At 40.3% G+C, this 23,367-nt stretch overlaps 1 protein-coding gene and 1 non-coding gene across 2 annotated transcripts in view; one reads left to right on the top strand and one right to left on the bottom strand.

Moving 5' to 3' along the window:
- Positions 1-23,367, top strand: part of PCCA (propionyl-CoA carboxylase subunit alpha) — a 436,534-nt gene that overhangs the window by 141,871 nt on the left and 271,296 nt on the right. Inside the window, exon 8 of the mRNA XM_075563454.1 lies at positions 8,326-8,362. Within this exon, the coding sequence (XP_075419569.1) occupies positions 8,326-8,362 (37 nt within the window). The remainder of the gene's footprint in view (positions 1-8,325; positions 8,363-23,367) is intronic.
- On the bottom strand, positions 14,463-14,568 carry LOC142461925 (U6 spliceosomal RNA). Its single transcript, XR_012787092.1, has one exon. It is a non-coding gene; the product is annotated as a U6 spliceosomal RNA (small nuclear RNA).

The raw sequence follows: 23,367 nt of genomic DNA, 5'->3' as shown, positions 1-23,367 counted from the left end.
GTCTTTGACAACTGCCCCGGGTTGAGCTTGAAACCAGGGTTTTCATCCAGCCGCATGGCTGCCATTGGGTCAGCCCCAACTTGCGGTCACACACGTGTTGCAGAGTAGAACTCCACTTCACATCATTTTCTTAGTAGCTCTTATCAGGGCAGATCACCAGGCCTTTTCCTGGGTAGAATCTCTGCAGGCAGTGCATTTGTAACTGTTGGAGCCCTGGTGGGTTAGTGATTACACATTGGACTACTAACTATAAGCTCAACAGTTTGAAACCACCAGCTACTCTGAGGGGGAACGATGAGTTGTTCTACTCTGGTAAAGAGTTAATTTCAGAACCCCCCCCCCACCGAAGGACTTATACACTGTCCTATAGGGTCAAACTATCCGTATAGAATCGACTCAATAGCAGTGAGTTGGGTTGTTGAGACAACTGGCTCCTGTAATTTCTTATAATGAAGATCACTTTCTAATAAAGAAGTCTAAGGCAGCCAATTTCCCTTCCCTGTGCACTTTGTCGTACAGAATTAGAATAAACAATATCGAGAGCATTTTGTTAATCATAGGCAAAGTTTTCTATAACGATACATTTTTTTCTTAATTAAAAGATCACATAATAATTCATACATCAGTTGTATCAAGCATATTTATACATATGTTTCCATCATTCTTTTCTAGATATTTACTTTCTATTTTTTTAGAATGCAAATTTTCTTTTATATTAGCTTTTTACAAATTAAATAAAGGAAATTGTAATTGGGAATCTTGCCAGTTGCACACACTTAAAATGGTATGTATATTCATTAAAAAAATTTGTTGACGGCTCATACAACTCTTATTACAAGCCATACATACATCAATTGTATAAAGCACATTTGTACATTCATTGCCCTCATTCTCTCCCTCATTTTGCTCTCCACCTAAGCCACTGGCATCAGCTCATTTCCCACCCTCCCTCCACGCTCCCCCTCCCTCATGAACCCTTGATAATTTATAAATTATTATTTTGTCATATCTTGCGTTGTCCGATGTCTCCCTTCACCCACTTTTCTGTTGTCTGTTCCCCAGGGAGGAGGTTATATGTAGATCCTTGTTATTGGTTCCCCTTTCTACCCCACCCTCTTTCCCCCTTCCAGTATCGCCAGTGTACATCCTCTGGTCTAGCCAGATTTGTACAGTAGAATTGGGATCGTGATAGTGAGTGGGAGGAAGCATTTAGGAACTAAAGGAAAGCTGCATGTTTCATCGTTGCTACACTGCACCCTGACTGGCTTGCCTTCTCCCCACTACCCTTTTGTAAGGTGATATCCAGTTGCCTACAGATGGGCTTTGCGTCCCCACTCCGCATTCACCCTCATTTACAATGATATGATTTTTTGTTCTTTGATGCCTGATACCTGATCCCTTCAACATGTCGTGATCACACAGGCTGGTGTGCTTCTTCCATGTGAACTTTGTTACTTCTCAGATAGATGTCTGCTTGTTTACCTTCAAGCCTTTATGACCCCAGACACTATATCTTTTGATAGCTGGGCACCATCGGCTTTCTTCATCACATTTGCATATGCACCCATTTGTCTTCAGCTATCTTATTGGGGAGGTGAGCATACAGTGATATGATTTTTTGTTCTTCGATGCCTGATAACTGATCCTATTGACACCTTGTAATCACACAGGCTGGTGTGCTTTTTACCTTTGGGCTTTGTTGCTTCTGAGCTAGATGGCCGCTTATTTACCTTCAAGTCTTTAAGAGCCTAGTTGCTATATCTTTTGATAGCTGGGCTCCATCAGCTTTCTTCACCACATTTGCTTATGCACCCACTTTGTTTTCAGCGATTTTGTCAGGAAGGTGAGTATCATGGAATGCCAGTTTAATAGAAAAAAATGTTCTTGCATTGAGGGAGTACTTGAATGGAGACCCAATGTCCATCTGCTACCTTAATACTAAACATATATATATATATGCACACAGATCTATTTCCCCATCCTCATATAATATATATTTGCATATGTACAAGCCTGTATTTAGACCTCTATAAATGCCCTTTACTTCTAAGCTCTTTCCTCTATTTCCTTTGACTTTCCTCCTGTCCCACTCTCATGCTCAGGTTTCAGTATTCCTCTCGGTTACATTACCCTTGATCACACCCTGCCAGGCCTCCCACACCCTCCTCACCACTCATTTGGATCACTTGTTGTTCCCTTGACCCTGGGTTTGTTAACACAACTTCTCCCCCCACCCTCATGTTCCCTGGAACTGTTGGTTCTGTTGTTTACTCCTCCACATTGTTCACCCAGCCTGTCTTATTTAGACAGACCTGTGGAGATAATAACATACATAAAAACATGACAGAGCAAAAGCAAGCAACAGAAGAAAACAAAACAACAACAACAAAAAGCTAATAACAAAAAAAATCCTCAACACAACAACATAAAAAAGAAAAGCTTGTAGTTAATTCAAGGACTGTTTGTTGGCCTTTACGATTGTTTTCCAGTCAAGTCTGATAGAGTACTAAGCCCTGGCCCCAAAGTCTATTTTTAATATTCCTTGGGGACTTCATTGCTTAGTGTATTGCTTTGGTGTGGTGGGGTCAGATCAGGCGCAATCCCCACACTGCGTCTCCAGTGTTGTCCCTTGTAGAGCTACGGGTCAGTGAGGGATGTCGTGTCTCATAGTGGGGTTGACCATAACTTTAAGCACAGTACATAGTATTAGATAACTATTAATTAATTAAAATAAATTTATTGAACCTGTACAATATGGTTCCCAAATAAACATTTTAAGAGGATTCTCAAGGAATATTTTTTTTGCTTTAAAGTCTAGTTTTATTTCTAATACACTTTAATTCTGAGACTTATAAAAGATATGCATAAGCACGGGAGTTTCAAAAAGTTCTTGTGAAAATGGATTTAAAAGATAGTGGAATTTTTTCACAAACTTTTTCATACGCCCTTGTATAAATTTATATATATATATTTAATCTTGGCAATTTAGATTTCTTGTATAAGGCTATATCCAAGTCAAATTATCTTAAACTCACTGTCACTGAGTTGATTCACTCACGGAAGCCTTATAGGACAGTAGAGAATTGCCCCAAACAGTAAATGTTTATGAGTCTAGAAAGCCTCATCTTTCTCCCAAGTTGCATCTGGTGGTTTCAAACTGCTGACCTTGCAGTTAACAACCCAGGGCATGATCCATTATGCCACCAGACTCCAGTTAGAACTATAAAACTTTTCAAATTTTGATGTTTAGAGTTTTTGGGCAGATTACCTTGAGAAGATATCTATACAGATAGACATTTATTGATAACAAATAGGTAATGTAAATACTTGAAACATTCTTAGAATTTTAGCAACTCAGTTAACAATGGTTTTGCATGAGAAGAATGCACGTTCTAATGCTAATAATGATGAGTACCAGAATGAAGAATATTTCTAAATCCGATTGTGGTGATGATTGTACAGCTCTGCCTGATGTGATTCAACAATGGAAGAGAAGATGACTTTATAAGGGTTCTTCAAAATTAGTCTGTAGTATTTTTAAGACTCTTTTTTTTCTTGGCAACGGAATTTATTATGTTCTTTTTTCCCCTTGGCATAATTTTCACCATAAGCTTGAGTAAATTTGTTATATTTCTCATTAAAACTTTTGTTCTTTTCCCACATGAATATTTAGACTATTGTGTGAAACTATTTTACCATGCCCTTAGGACACATTATGGACAATACTTAAGTAGTCTTCTGGTATGGTTTTCCTTATGGTTTGTAGTTCAGTACTCGATTCATCTTTTTTTCATTGCCAAGAAATGAAGGCTTTTAAAGTATCTTTTTAATTAGCTATCTAATATCCTGCATTTACCTTACAACACTCAGTCTTTTTCAACATCTTGTCAGCTTACTTTGTGGCAGTGGATAGCAGAATGAGGAGGATGAGGCACCAGGAGTTGAAAGACAGCATTTGGGACCCCAGCTCATTTGTTTAGCAAATAGTAAGTGCTGACTATTTGCCTCAAGGAGCCGTGGTGGGGCTGCATTGCTAAGCACAAGAAGAATAGTTCAAACTCCCCTGCTCTGAGGGAGAAATAACAAGGCTTTCAAGTACCCTGTAGCATTATAGTCTCGGAAATCCACAGAGGCAGTTCTGCCCTGTCCTACAGGGTCGACTGGAGACAGAATTGACTGGATGGCAGTCAGTTGACAGTCTCAGGGAGTCTACATAAGTTAGCTCTCAGTCATCAGTAACTCGATGACAGTGGGTTTGGTTTTTCGGTTTTATTCTTTGCCCTGCCGAGACCTAGATGAAATCATTTGAGTTGGAACAAAGTGGGTGGTGTGAAGACAGATGGCCAAGTGTAAGCTATAGGATTATGTGATTATGTCTAGTGTGAAGTCTAGGGTGGAATCACCAGTGAGTGTTGAAATGCCCTATCATTAGTCCAGTTTTGGTGGAAACCCATTTAAGTTCTCTGGATTCATAGTGTTTTTTGAAGGAAATAATAAAAGCACTGTATGGTAATATATTTATATGAGCTTTGAAAATGCACGCAGTGTGAGTTTAAAGGAGTAATCGTTTTATTATCTAATTAACAAGCTTTTTTTTAAAGACATTATTGCTTTGGCAGAAAAGGGCAGATCTTTTAAAAAACTAGTGACAAGGGAATCCACACACACGGAAAAACATCAAAACAAGTTGTGCCCTAGTCATTTGAAAGTACAGTATTGAACATTACATATTGTTAGCCCTGATGAACCTAAAATAAGGAGCCTGGGCGGCAATGGTTGAGCGCCTGGCTACTCTCCAACAAGTTCGAGGCCTGAATTCACCCACTGACTCCGTGGGGGAATGATCTAGTGATCTCCTATAAAGATTGCTAGCTGTCCAGCTATGTGGACAACTGCCCCTCCCCCCAGAAGAATTTACTTGAGAGGATGGCACTGAAGCTGCAGCTAGGGGAGAAGGGCATGTTAGATCAGAGCAAAGAAGGGGGAGGAAGAGAGAGTGGAGCACATCCTGGCCCATCAGGCCTGGAGGATGATATCCCCGCTCTGAACAGCCAATGGACAGAGTAGACAATATGGCTGATCCCACTACGAGACACACCGTCCCTTGATGGCCCAGGACCCTAAGGGAGACAGCACTGGAGACTCAGGGCCGGGACTGGCCCAGACTGACCCTGTTACACTGAGGCAAACCACTAAAAGCGTGCGGCAGAGCAACCGTGTGAGCAGAGAAGGGAGCCCCCGAGGGAGTACAAAGGACAGACAGACTCTGGGGCCAAATCATGGCACCCCTTGGACCTGACTGAAGGACACGGCTAGAGATAAAAAATCAGACCTTGATCTATTTACAGGTTTTTCTTTCTTTTTAATTTTTTTCTTGTAATTAATTTATTCTTCTATGGGTAAAAAAAAAGAAGATTGCTAGCTGTTGTTTTGTAGGTTCGAACTCATAGTATCTCTGTGTACAGCAGAATGAAACAAGGCCCAGCCCCGCACCATTTTAACAATGGTCGCTCTTTGACCCCATTCTTGGCGCCCCTGTGTCGGTCAGTTGGTTTTGTTGAGGGTAGTCTTCCTCATTGCTGACCTTCCTCCTTCCCACGGATGACAGCCTTATCCAGAGACTGAGGCTGGTCTCTTCTGAGGACCTGTTCACAGTATGAGATGAAGTCTCACCGTCTTCTTCTCTAAGCAGCACTCTGGCAGCATTTCTTCCCAGGCAGATTTGTTCATTTTTCTGGCAGCCCTGGTACTCTCAGTATTCTTTGCTATGACTCAAAGGCACCGGTTCTTCTGTCGCCTTTCTTACTCATTGCCCAACTTTTGAATGCACACGAGGTAACTGAAAATAGCATGACTTGTTTGCACCTTTTTTCTCAAAGTGACTTTTTAAAATTTATTTTTTTAAAGCAGCGTAAGCCTTTGTGCAGCAGATTTGTCCAGTGCAAACCATCATTGGATGTCTTGACTGCTGCTTCCTTGGGCATTCATTGATTGTGGGTCCAAGTGAAATGAAATCCTTGGCAACATGAATATTTTCTCTGTTTGTCGTGATGCTGCCTATTGGTTCAATTGTGATGGACTAGAAAACCCTATAGGGCAGTTTCTTATCCGTCCCACGAGTTGACTACACTTAACCACAAACCAAACCAAATGTTTTGACTTTCTGGATACTATCTCAGAGGCATTAGTTAATTTAAGAGCCAGTCTTGTTTACTATGCAGATTTTATAATTATATGAAAGCACACAAACTTTCAGAAATACATGAATCTATATTAAAACATAAAGATTATTGTGCTTGACATTGAATCAGCTGGTAAGCCCTATGAGCTGAAACTCATTTCTGGGGCCCAGAATTATTTAGTCTTGCTTAATTTTATGTAATATTGCTGGATAGATGTAGGATGGTTGAATTTGTGAAAAGTATGTGTACATATCTACACGCACATATATCTAATGAGGCTTCAAAAAGTTCATGGAAATATTCTGCTTTGAAGTCAAACTTTAACTTAAGCTTTTTGAATTGCCTTCATATGCATACATTATTGGTGAATTCTCTGAATTACCCATTAAAACTTGCCCATTAGGTCTTTTAAAGGAATTTCTTAGAAGTTTATTTTCTTTCAGAATATATATATATAATTTTGCAAATATACTTTTAGATGTTCAAGTGAAAAGAAATGTTAAACGTTTCCTCGTTGGCTTATTATAATCCAGTGTTCATCAGTCATCACGCTTCCGGTGTTTTGTGCTGGAGTCTCTAATTGTCCGCGTTTGGCAGGTTTAACACTTCCTGACTGAGAGGCTATTAAGGGGAAGTATTCTCGAATAACTGTCAGTGACTTGAACAAAGAACCTTCAAACTGAATGTGTGGAAACCACTAACATTCTTAAATGGCTCTTTTCATGGATTTTTATCCCTTTAAGCTAAAATTTGGAGAATGTAGGGTTAGTGAAAACAGCAAGGTGTAATAAAGCAGTAAACCTTGATTTTGGGGTGAGGGTAGGAGGTATAGATTTATCTCTGCCTTGAAAACAATTGTTATTTGGAAAATCTCATTAGCAGATGTGACTGCTTGGAGTTAAAAAAGACTTAAAACTGATGTTGCTTTCAGGACTGCTTTGAACTTAACAAGCACCTATTTGTGGAGCAGACTGGCTAATGAAAGGAAATTAAATTTTTCTGACAACTTCCCCTGCCAACCTCCTTATACAGGGGATGTTATTAGGTACTGAAGACTTTTAAGGAAGATTTTTTTTTCGTTAAAAGACATAAAGGAACCCGATATAAACATCCCCCACCCCCACCCATTCTAAGGGTGTGGGGGGGGGTTGGGGTGGGGGTGGGGGTGAGGCTGTTGACATTTTCTACATTTAGAATGTGTTACCTTAAAAAACTCCAGGCTTAGAAAATGGTTTGGGTTTAGCATCTTTCAACTTCCTCTGTTTTCCCTCTTTATTCTTATATGAAAAAAATGCTTTATAAGTGTTCTCTGTTGGGTGTGTGAGGTGGGAGTTAATGATCAGGGAAACGGCTTAGATTCAAGCCAAGTTTTTGTCCTTTTAGTGTCTTAGAGGTACACGTTGCATGTGGTGACATTTAGCAACAACTAACCCTTATCTTCTACTGCATTGGAAGGGAATTTATTTCCGTGGCTTTTTAAGTATTTTATTTCTCTGGTTGGTGTATATAGGTTTTGAGTTTTTAATTTTTGTTAAAAACCTTAACTGGCAAAGATAAGATTTATACCGGGGGTGGCGGTGGTGGTGGTGGTGGTGGTGGTGGTGGTGGTGGTAGGGATTTTAAAAAATGTATTCCCCTCCCCCAATAACAGATCATTCTTCTGTAGGTACTGGAATTTACTTTTTTATTTCTGTAAAAACCTATTCAGTTTTTGCCAAACAATAGAGAATCAACTCCCCCTGCTGACAGAATCTCGGAAAACATGACATAAATACCAGCGACAGAAACAAGCTGGCTGTGGACAAGCTTTAATGGTCTGATTTATGATTCAGTATTGATTGTAAACTTCTAAATTCTGCCATTAAATTCTGCAACTGCACCAAATCATTTGGCAATTCAGGTAGTGCTTCCTGCCAGCTCATTTCAAACTGCTTTGAGTTTCTTAATGTAATAATGATGAGGTAGAATTTACATTCCACTTATGGTATTAATTTTACATTTCTCCGAATGAAAAGGGTTAGAAGGTTGTAAAATTGAACATTAAATGAATCAGAGGAGACAGTAGTGCAATATATGACTGCCCTGAAGACATTGTGCAATGGCTGATGGGATTAATGTTGAGTCTCATTTCCTGCTTTTACAGGATGCAGATGAAGCTGTCAGAATTGCAAGGGAAATTGGTAAGTTCTTAAATCAACTTTGGTGAGGATCCTATGCTTTTCAGTAGATAGGCTGGACTAAACATATGAAGTAATTTCTTTTTTTGCAAGTAATTTCTATAGAGAAATAATATTTTAATGGCTTTAGGTTTCTGATTACTTGTCTTTCTAGATGAATTTATCAGCTGAATTGCCATACTCTATTATTAAAGTGGACTTTAAAGGATAATTTGACCTTAGTTAAAGCTTTATTGTAAGATGAAATCACTAGCTGATTACAAAAAAATTGTCTTAAGATTGCTTGTATGCAATGTAAATTTATTTGTGCATAGTTAAATTTAGTTTATTTAAGTTAAGATCATATGTGATTAAAATGAAGATATACTTAACAAGTCTATCCCAGTGTTTACCTTTCCCAAGACATTAAATGTCAATTTAATAATCTTGCTGGGACAGAGGGAGTAGAATGTGAAATGCTAGGACCAAATATTCTAAATTCGAGGAGCCCTGGGAGTGTTCTTGGGTAAGTGTTGGCCTACTTACTACCAGGTGGGTGGTTCAAACCCACCAGCCACTTGGAGGGAGCTGGATGAAGCTTTCTGCTTCCAGAAACACTAATAAGGTTGTTGAGTGTGAATCAATTCAGTGGCAGTGGTATATTAAACTGGAGAAACAAGGCCAAATGAGGGACATTTTAACAACCCTTTTACATCGCTGTATTAAGTTTAATTGCACTTGGATTGTGCTTCTCAACTTTTAATAAAAAAATTATACTCATGACGCTTGTATTTTCAGTAGTTAAGAAAATGTATTAAAATTATGGATTAATATTGCTATGAAATTATTTTATATTTTATTAATCAAATCTATGTCTGTCTGTGTTTGACAAATGGTTGTTGAAAAATGAGCAATAGTAGACACTGCTTGGTAATCAGTGATTCACAGCATCTTCTTAGCTTTCCAAGAGTCTTTAGTCCAAACGTTACAGCATATTACATTAACATTTCTATAGTCCTGTTTTCTCATCAGGGTTGATTATCTAAAATTACTTTATGCATTTGGACACATTTGATTTGGCAAATTGTACATAGCTGTCATATGAAACTGACCATTTGCATCAACAAATATGTTCTTCGCAAATGGCATAGGCTGCTTAGCAGTTCTTCAGTGAGTGACTTGAAAAAGCATTTTGGGTGGTTGCATCCCTGTTTCTAGTTATGTCTGATTAAATTATTTGGGCCATCTTATTGTTTGCGTGTGTGTGTGCTGTAAAATAATTCCTTACTGATCTACCAAAAAATCCCAAACCCATTCCTATCAAGTTGATTCTGACTCTCAGCAACCCTATAGGACAATATAGAACCTCTGTGGGTTTCCAAAAGTAAATCTTTACAGGTGTAGAAAGCCTCATCTTTCCCTGAGTCTAGGAAGTTCTCAGTGCTGGGACTCTGGATTCAAAGGACATGTTCATTCCCATCTCTTTCTTGTGGTAGTCAGGTTCTCCCTCTCACTGCTCAATTCTCTCTTCTTTTATCCTATGTAAGATACAAGCCACACCTTGGGGAAACTCCTTTTACATTGGGTCAGGACTGTGCCTTATTCGCCGCCCCCCCTTTTACAACTAATTGGCTGGTCATTTCATATCATATCATGGGGGGGGCGATTACATCATTACTTAACTGCAAAACCACTGAAAAATCTCTACCTAGCCACATTGACACATATTTTGGGTGGCACAATTCAATCTGAGACAGGGAGGGTTTTCTAAAATATTTTTTTCTTTTATCATCTACCTTCAGCTTTCACAATTTTGCTTTCTAATTCCAGTTTACCGAAGACCCATTGCCATCGAGTTAGTTCCGACTCAAAGAGACCCTGAATAAGGTTTCCAAGGCTGTATTCTTCCTCCAATTCCATTTGGAGGAATCTAGCATTTCCTTTACGGGAAATGCTTTCTCGAACCCTCGACCTTTTGTTAGTAGTGCAACGCTTACCCAACGGCACCACCAGGGTTCATGACATGAGATTTTCATTGTCTGATTGTCAGAACTTCCAAGATTCTCCAGTGGAACCCCGATATTTCAGAGTCTAATGCAAACCGATCGTGTTATGTTGTTGAGTGCCATCGAGTTGATTCTGACTCATAACAACTCTGCATACGACAAAAGGACACACTACTCAGTCCTGCACCAGCCCCACAGGTGTTCTTGTTTGAGGCATTGTTACAGCCCCCCTTCCCCCATCCCCTAGCAGTCCAGGTGGTCCTGGGGATGGTCAAACTGGGACAGGGCTCTGTTGTTCTGCACCTAGGGTGTGTGGGATTGGTTGCCCATGGAACTGCCATGAGTCAGGGCTGACTCTGGGGCAGCTAGCAAGAACAGCACCCTGCAGTACATAAAAAGGACATCATTTGGAGGAATTTAGAGAAATAAAAAAGGGATTAGAGAATATAGAATTATATGAGTGTGATATATTTTTAATTATTAAGCTTTCATGTCTAACATATCCTTTATGTAAAATGTCCTGGGCCAGGTTCCTTTACTTGCTTTCATGTCTCTCCTCTACCTTAGAGTATTGTGTAATCTTTGTAATAATAATCTGTAAATCATGTAGTCCGTAGACTGGTTTTCATTGTTTTGCTTTAATGCTGTACTTACTCCCTTTTCTGCTTTTCATCACTGAAGTTGCCCTCTTTCCTTTGTATTTGGACTCATTCTTTATAACTCTGCTCTTTCCTACCTTTCTTCAATTCTTACCCAATCATTCCCTCTCGTTTGTGGAATAAGTAATTGCAGTCATGGCTGTTAAGTTAGAAGAGTACTAGTGTGTTCCTCTTGTACTCAAAGTAAGGAAAGCCATAAATTTTAGGTTAATAGACTTAATAAAGATTCAGGGTCATCAACTTTTACAAACTTTCTGGAATTTCCCAGAAAAAACTCTTTAGACTAGCAGTAGAAGCTTCCCATAAAATGTATTTCTAAAAGAAAAATCTATTTCTAAAAGAAAAAAATTACATAATAATAAAAAGTATTTTTTGCATTGTTTGATGATTTATCAGTTTTACTTTTATTCATTTTAAAATAAACAATGTCTTGATTAATAAATAAACAACACCTTAACTTAAACAGCCGTGTATAAACTCCTCTGAGAGTTGACCCATAGGGTAGTGATCCCCTGGGACTCCCATACAACTGGATTACAGTAAAACCTCTGAGCCTACAGTGCATGTGTCACACTGGCTGGTAGAATGCCCTCTCTTGCCTTGCCGGCGTTCCTGTTGTTGCCTCTCCTGTTCTCAAATATCTGCTCGACTTCTCTGTTGGAAACAGAAATCAGTGCTGCCAAGAGAGAACCTTGTGTTGAGCATGGAGGAATTAGGTCCTCTTGGCTTTTATTTATATAATAATGGGAGTTGCTGCTTCGGAGACATTTAGGTCCAAGTGCCTAGCACTCTGTAAGTTCTTTTCTAATGCTAATTCTTGGGTGTCGCTATTTCATTTGCATTTAAGGAAACTCACCCAGAAAAACTAAGTCAATTAGCCCAAAGTTTTAGAGCACCTGAGTGGTGGGCCTGTTATGTAAATGTAGGTGTGTTTGATTCTATTCGTGTGTGTGTGTGTGTGTGTGTGTGTGTGTGTGTGTGTGTGTGTGTGTGTGAGAGAGAGAGAGAGAGAGAGAGAGAGAGAGAGAGAGAGAGAGAGAGAGAGCGAGGGAGTAAGTTAGGGAGTTAGTGGGAGGGTGAGTGAGTTAGTGAGAGTGAGTGAGAGAGTGAGAGTGCTTGAGAGTGAGTGAGTGAGTGAGCGAGTGAGTGGGAGAGTGAGTGAGAGTGAGTGAGAGAGTTAGTGAGTGAGTTAGGCAGTTAGTGGGGAGGGTGAGTGAGTTAGTGAGAGTGAGTGAGAGCGTGAGTGAGTGAGAGCGTGGAAGAGTGAGTGAGAGAGTTGTATTTGATTTTAAAGACCATGGATACAGATTCAATTATTGGGATTAGAAGAATTCGAGCCACCACGTTGTGCAGAGTACTCCTTAAGCACTTGCTATGCAGAAGTAGATGGCCTCTTATCATTGACTCCAATGAGGAAAAAACCAGTTAAGCTTTTGTTACACACACACACACACACACACACAAACACACACACACACACACACACACACACACACACGCTGGTTTTCGTCACCCTCCTTGTCTCCTGCATTCACTCTGGTATTTCCCTTTGCTTCTCCAAGGTTAGCGATAAGAAGACGATTATTATTTTCTCCTACCTTTAACCCTCTGGTATACAAAAACAGTGAACTTGATTTGCATTAGGATTGTTTTTTGTTTTTAAACTGGTCCAAAAGATACCTAATATAAATTGATTCTTAGAATGAAAATAAATTGTAAACCTAATACTGTTCCTTTACATTCCATTTCTTTTCTTCATCCCTCTTTCTCATAATCACAAATAGTGCCCACACTTAATATATTATAAAATCCTTGATTCTATCACACGCTAAACCTACTTCGCCCACTGTTTATGCATCTCACTATTACCTCAATCAGTCGCTGAATAAGTTACTGAGATTTATCCTGAGAGTGTCTTTCCCTCATCCCATGGCAGATCTTTCCGAAAGTACCGTCAGATCTGCATCCAGATTATATCCCATATTTCTTAGCTGTACTACACGAACCTTAATGGCATTGTGGGTTAAATATTAGACTGTGATAGCCTAAAGATTGATAGTTCAAATCCACCAGCCACTCTTAACTGGAAAGATGAGGCTATTTGCTTTTGTAAGTGGAAACCTTCTGGAACAGTTCGATTCTGTTTGGCTCAACAGCAGTGGGTAGGTTGCAATCTTTACTACAAAGCCTCCTGGTGGCACAGTGGTTAAAGCACTGGACTGCTATCCCCAAATTGGTTGTTTAAACCTACCATTTGCCCTCCTGAAAAAAGCTATTACCTTCAGCTTCCATAAAGGTTTATGTACTTGGGAAAAACAAACAAACAAACATATGGGTACTTCTACTTGGTCCTATAGGGTTGCTGTGAGTTGAATCAGAATCAACTTGATAGTAATAGGTTTGCATTCTTAATTTTATCTTCATTAATGTCATTCTCCTCCAAGCCATGCTCATCTCTTACTGAGACTGGGTTTGCTGTGATTCCCCTGGCCAGTCTAGTAGGGGCCAGTCTCATGCTTAGAAACTTGTTTGGGCATGCCCTTGATGGAAATTGGAGTACTAGGGTCACATGGTTCTAAGATCACCCTTTTGGCACTGCCCTTCACGTGAGCCCCAGCCTTCTCCGTGGTGGCGAAGACACCAGTGGACTCTACGACATCCTCGACACAGGCCTCCCCCCACTTGATGTTGGCGGGGTCTTGCTCCTGGAAGATGGAGATGGTCTTCCCACTGATGATAAGCTTCCCATCCTCAGCCTAGACGGTGCCATTAAACTTAGCGTGGGTGGAATCATACTGGAACTTGTAGACCATGTAGTGCAGATCAATGAAGAGGTCATTGATGGCCACAACATCCATTTTGCCAGACTGGAAAGCAGCGCTGGTGACCAGGCGCCCAATTCGGCCGAATCCATTCACGCCAATCCTCACTGTCCTGTGTCCGGGATATGGCTGGGACTGCACGGAACGGGGGAGGTGGCTGTCTGTTGCACGAGGAGGAGCAGAGAGCCTGAACTTCTTGTAAAGAATAGTTTTGTATACTCTGGAATTCCATACACATGGGTTCACATATTAGTCCACTTTTTAAGATTTCCTACACTCAGCATAAAGCTTTTGGAATTTCTTGATATTGTTACATATATCAGTGATTTGTTCTTTCTTTGGTTAAATGTTATTTCACTGGATAAATAGATCAAACTTTATTCCAAACACCATGGCTGCAACAATGGGCGTCAGCCTAGGTTTTTGTGAGCATGGCATATGAGCAGACAGTGTTTTGTTCTGTTGTGCATAAGGTCGCAGTGGTTCGGAACTGACTTGATGGCACCTCACAACCACAAAAAACCGCAACAGCAACCACTTTCCTACTGTAGCAAGATTGTATAGGTAACAATATTTGCCTTTGTTACCATTAACTCTTACAAACCTCCCAGTGTCTTACTTGCTTCTATAATTTTTTTAAAATATGGAATATTTCAGAATTTACGTGTCATTCTTCCGCAGGGGCCATGCTAATCTTCTCTGCATTGTTCCAAGTTTAGTACATTTGCTGCCGGAGCGAGCACTTTATACTTTTTTGGTGCCAGCTTCCCTCTTATTGCATGCTTTCTTCCAGTTCATCCAAACGAACACTGATAAGCCCTCTCAGTTGTTATTTCCCACTCTGATAATCATCAAAAATGTTTCTTTTTTGATGAACGCTTCTTAATTTTTGTAATTGAGATCGCATATGCAATATTTTTTGCTTAAATAAATTTACTCAGCATAATGCCCTCCAGGTTCATCCATGTTATTAAGTGTCTTTAAATGTTATTCTTTAATATTGTGTGGTATTCCATTGTGTGCACATACTGAAGATTATGCATTCTCTCACCATGGGCATTTTGATTTTCCCCCATTATTTTGCTTTTGAAAATAGTGCTGCAGTGAACATGGATGTGAATATATTTGCTCTTATTTCCTTAGGATATTTAGCAAGTAAAGTGATTGTGGGGTCAAATCATATTTCGTTTCCCAACTTTATTGGGAAACATTATACCACTTTCCAAAGTAGTTGCATTGTTTTATAGTCCCACTAGCAGTGGGTGAGGGTTCCAGTTTCTCTGCACTCTCTGCTGTTATATGTTTTTGTGAACTTTGCTATTATTGCTTGATTGAGATGATATCTCATTTTAATTTTTATTTGCATCATTCTAAAGGAGTCTTGATGATGCTGTTAGTTAAGTACTGAGCTGCTAATCTCAAGGTCAGCGATTCAAACCCACCGAAGGCTCCCAGGGAAAAAGATGAGACTTGCTGTTCCTGCAGTTTGTACCCTGTCCTCTAGGATAGTTATGGACCTGATGCTAGTGAGGGTGGAATGGGTAATAATTGCGAGCATGTTTTCATGCTTTTGTTGGCTGTCTGATTGTCTTCTTTGATGAAGTGACTATTCATGTCCCCTGTTATTTTTTAAAAACTGTATTGTTCATCTTTTTGTTCTTGATATGGTGAAGATTTTTGTAAACTTTAGAGATTTGTGTAATATGTAATTGCCAAAAATAATTCCTAAGTAGTAAATGAATTAAAAATCACTAACAGAGATCTAAAAATATCTAAAAATAATTGATCATTAAAAATCCCTATCGGGCCGGCCCTAATCCCAACTTTGTGGACCCACCAGGTGAATGCCCTTCAGAGATCAGCACTGAAGCTACAGTTTGGGGAGAGGGGCATGTCTGATTAGAGCACACAGGAGAAACAAAGAGGGATAGAGAGTGAGGGGAACTCATCCTGCCCCACCAGGCCTGGAGAATGATATTCCTGCACAGAGCAGACAATGTACAGAGAGGGCCATAGACCCTCCCGGTGTCACCACTCTCAGACAATGTACAGAGAGGGCCCCACCACCAGACACAACATCCCTCACTGAACCATACCATTATGAGGGACAACACTGGAGAAATAGTGTGGGAAGTGTGCCCGATCTGATCCCATCACACTGGGGTGAAACATTAAGGGCATGCAACAGAGCAGCAAGGGAAGTAAAATGATGAAATCCCTGGGGAATATAAAAAAATAGACTTTGTAGACCGAGTGTGGCACCCCATCAGACTCGACTGGAAAATACTCCTAAAGGTAAAAAAAAAAAAACATACCTGGAACTATTTATAGGCTTTTCCTTTTTCGTCATTGGCTTTTTTGTTGTTATTTTGTTTTTGTTTTGTTGGTTTTGTCTTCCTTTGTTTTGTTTGGTTTTGCCTGACATTTGCACTTATTAATGTCTATCTAGAAAGGATAGGTGGGATAAACAATTCAGAGTTGAAAATAATGGGATCGACAGTTGTGGGGGGACACAAGAAAGGGGAGGTAGGAAAAAGGAAAGGGAGTGGGCAATCAACCCAGGGACAAGGGAACAACAAGTGAACTAAAATCAATGGAGAGAAGGGCCTAGGATGCCTAGTGGGGCTTAATCAAGGACAATGTAACAGCGAGGAATTACTAAATCCAAATGAAGGCAGTATATTATAGTGAAACAAGAGGAAAGTAAAAGGAAATAGAGGAAAGAACCAGGAGGGAAAGGCATTTATAGAGGTCTAAATACAGGCATGTACATATATAAATATATTTATATGTAATGGGGGAAATAGAACTATATATTATTGATCTTAAGAATTAAGATAGATGGGCATTGGGCTTATTTAAAAAATCATTTTATTGGGGCTTAGACAACTCTTATCACAATCCATACATACATCAATTGAGTAAAGCACCCTCATACATTTGCTGCCCTCATCATTCTCAAAATTCGCCTTCCGCTTGGGTGCCTGGAATCAGCTCATTTTCCATTTTTCCCTCCCCCTCCTTCTCTGCTCCCCCTTCTCTCATGAACCCTTAATATTTTATAAATTATTATTTTATCTTATCTTACACTGCCCGGCATCTCCCTTTACCCATTTTCCTGTTGCCCATCCCCCAGAGAGTAGGTTACATGTAGATCCCTGAGATCAGTTCTCCCTTTCTACACCCCTTTCCCTCCCAGTGTCACCACTCTCACTGCTGGTCCTGAGGGGGTTCACCTGTCCTAGATTTCCCGTGTTTCCAGATCCCTACTGTACCACTTTGCATCCTCTGGTCTAACCAGGTCCGCAAGGTAGAATTGGGATCATGATAATTGGCGGGGAGGAAGTATTCAAGAACTAGAGAAAGGTTTTGAGTTTCATTTTTGCTACACTGAACCCTGAGTGACTCATCTCTTCCCCACTACCCCTCTGCAAGTGATGTCTAGCTGTCTATAGATGGGCATTGGGTCCCCATCACGTACTCCCCTCATTCACGGTGATGTGATTCCCCCCCCCCCGCCTTTGTTGTTTGAAACCTGGTCCCCTCTGTCCTTCATGATCACACATGTTGGTGTGCTGCTTCCATGTGGGCTTTGTTGCTTCTGGACTAGATGGCCGCTTGTTTACTTTCAAGCCTTTAAGTCCCCAGACGCTGTATCTCTCAATAGCTGGGCACCATCAGCCTTATTCACCACACTTACTTATGCACACATTCGTCTTCAGCATTTATGTGAGGAAGGTGATCACACAATGATGGTTTTTGTTCTTTGGTGTCTGCTACCTGATCCGTTCAACACCTTGTATTCACTTAGGCTGTGTGCTTCTTCTCTGTGGGCTTTGTTGCTTCCGAGCTAGATGGCCTTCAAGCCTTTAAGACCCAAGATGCTCTATCTTTTTGATAGCTGGGCACCATCAGTTTTCTTCACCATGTTTGCTTATACACACGTCTGTCTTCAGCGATCATGTCGGGAAGATATCATGGAATGACCATTTAGCTGAGCACGGTGCTATTGTATTGAGGGAGTGCGTGCGAGGAGGCCCAATGTCCACCTGCTACCCTACTACTGAACCTATAAATATATGCACCTAGGTCTATTTCCCCCATAATCATAAATATACTTACATATGTACATGTCTGTATTTAGGCTTCTATGTAAACCCTTTGCCTCCTACTCCATTCCTCTATTTCCTTATGCTTTCCTCCTGTCCCACTACCAAGTTCAGCCTTCATTCTGGTTTCAGTAATACCTCTCAGTTACATTGTGGGCATTGGGCTTTTACTCAAGTACTCCCTCAACCCAGGAACACTTTGTTCTCTCTTTTTTTTTGTTGAACACTTTGTTCTAATAATCTGGCTGTGATGCTCACCTTCCTAACAAGATTGCTGAAGACAAAAATGGGTGCATAAGCAAATGTGGTGAAGAAAGTTGATGGTGCCCAGCTATCAAAAGATATAGTGTCTGGGGTCTTAAAGGCTTGAAGACAAATAAGTGGCCATCTAGCTGAGAAGCAACACAGCACACATGGAAGAAGCACACCAACTTGTGTGATCACCAGGTGTTGATGGGATCAGGTATCAGGAATCAAAGACCCAGAACAAAAAATCATGTCATTGTGAATGTGGGGGAGTACAGAGTGGATACCCAAAGCCCATCTGTAGACAATTAGACATCCTCTTACGGAAGGTTCACAAGGAATAAAGGAAGCAGTCAGGGTGCAGTATAGCACTGATGAAACATACAGCTTTCCTCTAGTTCTTTAGTGCTTCTTCCTCCCCACTATCATGACCTCAATTCTACCTTACAAATCAGATTAGACTAGAACATATACACAGCTACACATAAAAGCCTGCAACAGTCCCTAATAAAATGTAAAAGAAGAACAAAAAAAAAAAAAAAAGCCTGCAACACAGGGAATCCAGGATAGATAAACCCCTCAGGGCCAACAATGAGATTAGAGATACTAGGAGGATAAGGGGAAGGTAAAGGGAAAAAAGGAGATTTGATCACAAAGATCAATCTATAAACCCTTCTAGGGGGATGAACAACAAAAAAGTGGGTAAAGAGTGATAGAGAATGATGTAAGATATGAAACTAATAATCTGTAACTTATCAAGGGTTCATGAGGCTGGGGGAGGGAGGAGGAAAAAATGAGGTGTTGATATCAAGGGCTCAGGTAGAAAAAAATGCTTTGAAAATAATGATGGTAATATATATACAAATGTGCTTGACACAAGGGATGCATGGATTGTGGTGAGATTTAAAAGCCCCCAATAAAATGATTTAAAAAAAATTACACTCTCAGAAACTCACAGGGGCAGTCTTCCCTGTCTTAGGGTGCTGCTAAGAGTTGACTTCTATTTGATGGCAATGAGTTTAGTTTTGGTTGTTTAATCCATAATGTCAAATTTATTTTTACAGGAGTGATCATAACATTCCCTTCTCATGTATAGAAATTAGTTACTACCCCTTTGTCATTATTTTGGTAATTTTGCATCTTTTCTCTTGTGCTTTTGATTAGTTTAGCCAGAGATTTATCAATTTTATTAAATTTTTCAGTATTTCAGTATGATTTCATTATATAGCTTTGGTTTTGACTGTTTTCTGGCTACTATGAACTTTGAGTTTTCTTTTTCATTCTTAGAACTTTACATAAATATTGAAAATTATATAATACTTTATATATGCATTACACAATTCCTCACTCTATGTAGTACTTAAAGAATCATTTTATTGTGGGCTCATACAACTCTTATCATAATCCATACATACCCCATTGTATCAAGCACATTTGTACATTTGTTGCCATCAACCTTCTCAAAACATTTGCTTTCTACTTGAGCTCTTGGTATCAACTCATTTTTTACTCCTCCTTCCCTTTCCCACCGACCCTCCCTCACGAACCCTTGATAATTTATAAATTGTTATTATTTTTCCATGTCTTACACTGTCAGATGTCTCCGTTCACCCACTTTTCTGTGGCCCATCCCCCAGGGAGGGGGTTATATGTAGATCATTATGATCGGTTCCCCCTTTCTTCCCTACCTTCCCTTCCCCTCCTGGTATCTCTACTCTCATTATTATTCCTGGGGGGTTTATCTGTCCTGGATTCCCTGTGTTCGAACTCTGATCTGTAGCAGTGTGCATCCTCTGGTCTAGTTGGATTTGTAAGGTAGAATTGGGATCATGATAGTGGGGTGAGGAAGCATTTAAGAACTAGAAGAAAGCTGTATGTTCCATCGGTGCACCCTGACTGGCTTGTCTCTTCTCCGTGACCCTTCTGTAAGTTACAGATGGGCGTTGGGTCTCCACTTCCCATTCCCCCTCATTCACAATGATATGATTTTTTTTGTTCTTTGACACCTGATCCCTTTGACACCTTGTGATCACACAGGCTGGTGTGCTTCTTCCATGTGGGCTTTGTTGCTTCTCAGCTAGGTGTTTTCTCCTGTAGGTTATTTATCTTGCCTATCTTATCTAGATTGACCTGCAGAGATAATAATATGCACAAAAAACAAGGCAGAGCAAAACAAACCAACAAAAGTAAACAAAACAACAAAAACCAACATAAACCAAGGGGGGAAAAAAAAAGAGAAATGTCTGCAAATAGCTCAAGATCTGTTTGTTGGCCTTTAGGAGTGTTTTCTGGTCGAGTCTGATGGGGTGCCATGCCCTGGCCCCAAAGTCTATTTTTGGTATTCCTGGAGACTTCGTTGCTCTGTTCCCCTTGCTGTTCTGTTGCACGCCCTTAGTGTTTCGCCTCAGTGTGGTGGGGTCATTCGGGTGCAATTCCCACACTGTCTCCAGCATTGGCCCCATATAGATAGTACTTTTATATAACGTGCTTAAAGGTAGAGATTGGGATCCAAGGAAAATCTATTTTTCTTCTCTTGGAGACTTAAAAAAAAATAGATCAACATCTGCTCTACCATACTTAATGTTCCCTGTGCACTTAAAAAGATTGTGTATTATGATGTTTGTTGGGCGTGGAGCTCTGATGCAAACCACGAGGTCAGCAGTTTGAAAATCCGAGTGGCTCCAGGAAGCAAATGAGACTGTCTACTCCCAGGAAGATTTCCAGGCTCAAAAACACACAGGGCCAGCCCTGCCCTGCCCTGCCCTGTGGAGTTGTCCTGAGTTAAAATCGACTAGATAGCCATGAGGTTTCTTTCTTTCTTGAGTGACTAGGTGGAGTATTGTATAATTGTTACTTAGACCTATTGCCTGATAGTATTTTTCAAGTCATTTATTATTATTCTTGCTACTTTTTTCTCTTCTTAATCTATCATTTACTATAGAGAGGGCTATTAAAGTTTCCAATTTTTATTGAGTATTTTCTCCTTTTTTGTTCTTTCAGTGCTTTCTTCATATATTGCAGCTCTTTTATACACATATCTGTTGAATTGTTAAAACTTACTAATTATCTCCTTTTTCATTCTGTAATATCTTCATCACTGCTAATATTTCATATTCCGTGTATTTGATAATTTTTCTATTGTTATTTATGTTTGTATGTATGTATATATATGTATTTATTTTGCTAGTGTATTACTTTCTTGTGACTGCCATACAAAGTACCACAAACTGGGTGACTGACTTAAAACAACAGAGCTTTATTTGCTTGCAGTTCTAGATGCTAGACTTAGTTAAGGTTTAGGCTGGGCCATGTACCTTCTGAAGTGGTTCTTCTCAACCTTCCTAATGCCGCGACTCTTTAATACAGTTCCTCATGTGGTGGTGAACCTCCAGCCATAGCATTATTTTCGTTGTTACTTCATATCTGTATTTTTCTACTGTTATGAATTGGGCGACCCCTGTGAAAGGGTCATTCAACCTCCAAAGGGGTCACGACCCACAGGTTGAGAACTGCTGGTCTGGGCCTCTTGAGGGGGAGACTATCGCATTGAAGTTTATTGGATTAAAGTTGTCAAAGATTTCATCTTGCCTGTATCCACAATCAATACTCACTGATGAAACCGTTAAGAGATCAAGCAATGCATTGCATTGGGGAAATCTACTGCACAAAACCTCTTAAAAGTGTTGTAAAGTGCTTCCTTTAAGAACTAAGGTACGCTTGAAGAAGCCATGGTATTTTCTTTTTTTTTTAAACGTTTTATTAGGGGCTCATACAACTCTTATCACAGTCCATACATATACATACATCAATTGTATAAAGCACATCTGTACATTCTTTGCCCTAATCATTTTCAAAGCATTTGCTCTCCACTTCAGCCCTTTGCATCAGGTCCTCCTTTTATTTCCCCTCCCTCCCTGGTCCCCCCTCCCTCATGTGCCCTTTGTAATTTATAAATCGTTATTTTGTCATATCTTGCCCTATCCGGAGTCTCCCTTCCCCCACTTCTCTGCCGTCCCTCTCCCAGGGAAGAGGTCACATGTGGATCCCTGTAATCAATTCCCCCTTTCCAACCCACTCACCCTACACTCTCCCAGCATCGCCCCTCACACCCATGGTCCTGAAGGTATCATCCACCCTGGATTCCCTGTGCCTCCAGCCCTCATATGTACCAGTGTACAACCTCTGCCCTATCCAGCCCTGCAAGGTAGAATTCTGATCATGGTAGTTGGGGGGAGGAAGCATCCAGGATCTGGGGGAAAGCTGTGCTCTTCGTCTGTACTACCGTGCACCCTGACTGACCCATCTCCTCTCCTAAACCCCTCTATGAGGGGATCTCCAGTGGCCGACACTTGGGCCTTGGGTCTCCACTCTGCACTCCCCCCTTCATTCAATGTGGTATATATATATATATATATATATATATATATATATATATATATATATATATATATATATATATATACACACACACACACACACACACACACACATATTCTTTTTTTTTGTTGCATGATGCCTTTATACCTGGTCCCTTTGGCACCTCGTGATCGCACTGGCTGGTGTGCTTCTTCCATGTGGGCTTTTTTGCTTCTGAGCTAGATGGCCTCTTGTTCACCTTCAAGCCATTAAGACCCCAGACACTATCTCTTTTGATAGCCGGGCACCATCAGCTTTCTTCGCCACATTTGCTTATGCACCCATTTGTCTTCAGCGATCCTATCATGGAGGTGTGCAGCCAATGATATGATGATTTTTTGTTCTTTGATGCCTGATAACTGATCCCTTTGGGATCACTCGCTCACTCAGGCTGGTGTGTTCTTCCATGTGGACTTTGTTGCTTATGAGCTAGATGGCCGCATGTTTATCTTCAAGCCTTTAAGACCCCAGTCACTATCTCTTTTGATAGCCGGGCACCATCAGCTTTCTTCACCACATTTACTTGTTCACCCACTTTGGCTTCAGCAGTTGTGTCGGGAGAGTGAGCATCATGGAGTACCAATTTAATAAACGAAAGTATTCATGCATTGAGGGAGTGCTTGAGTAGAGGCCCAAGGTCCTTCCGCCACCTTAATGTTAAACCTATAAATGTAGACAATTAGATCTATTTCCCCATCATATATATGTTTGCATGTACACGTCTTTGTCTAGACCTCCATAAATGCCCCTTGACTCTCAGCTCCTTCCTCC

Source organism: Tenrec ecaudatus, chromosome 11, assembly GCF_050624435.1.
Source record: "Tenrec ecaudatus isolate mTenEca1 chromosome 11, mTenEca1.hap1, whole genome shotgun sequence".
Lineage (NCBI taxonomy): Eukaryota > Metazoa > Chordata > Mammalia > Afrosoricida > Tenrecidae > Tenrec > Tenrec ecaudatus.
The sequence above is the reverse complement of the archived record's forward strand: the minus strand, read 5'-3'. Positions and strand labels throughout refer to the sequence as shown.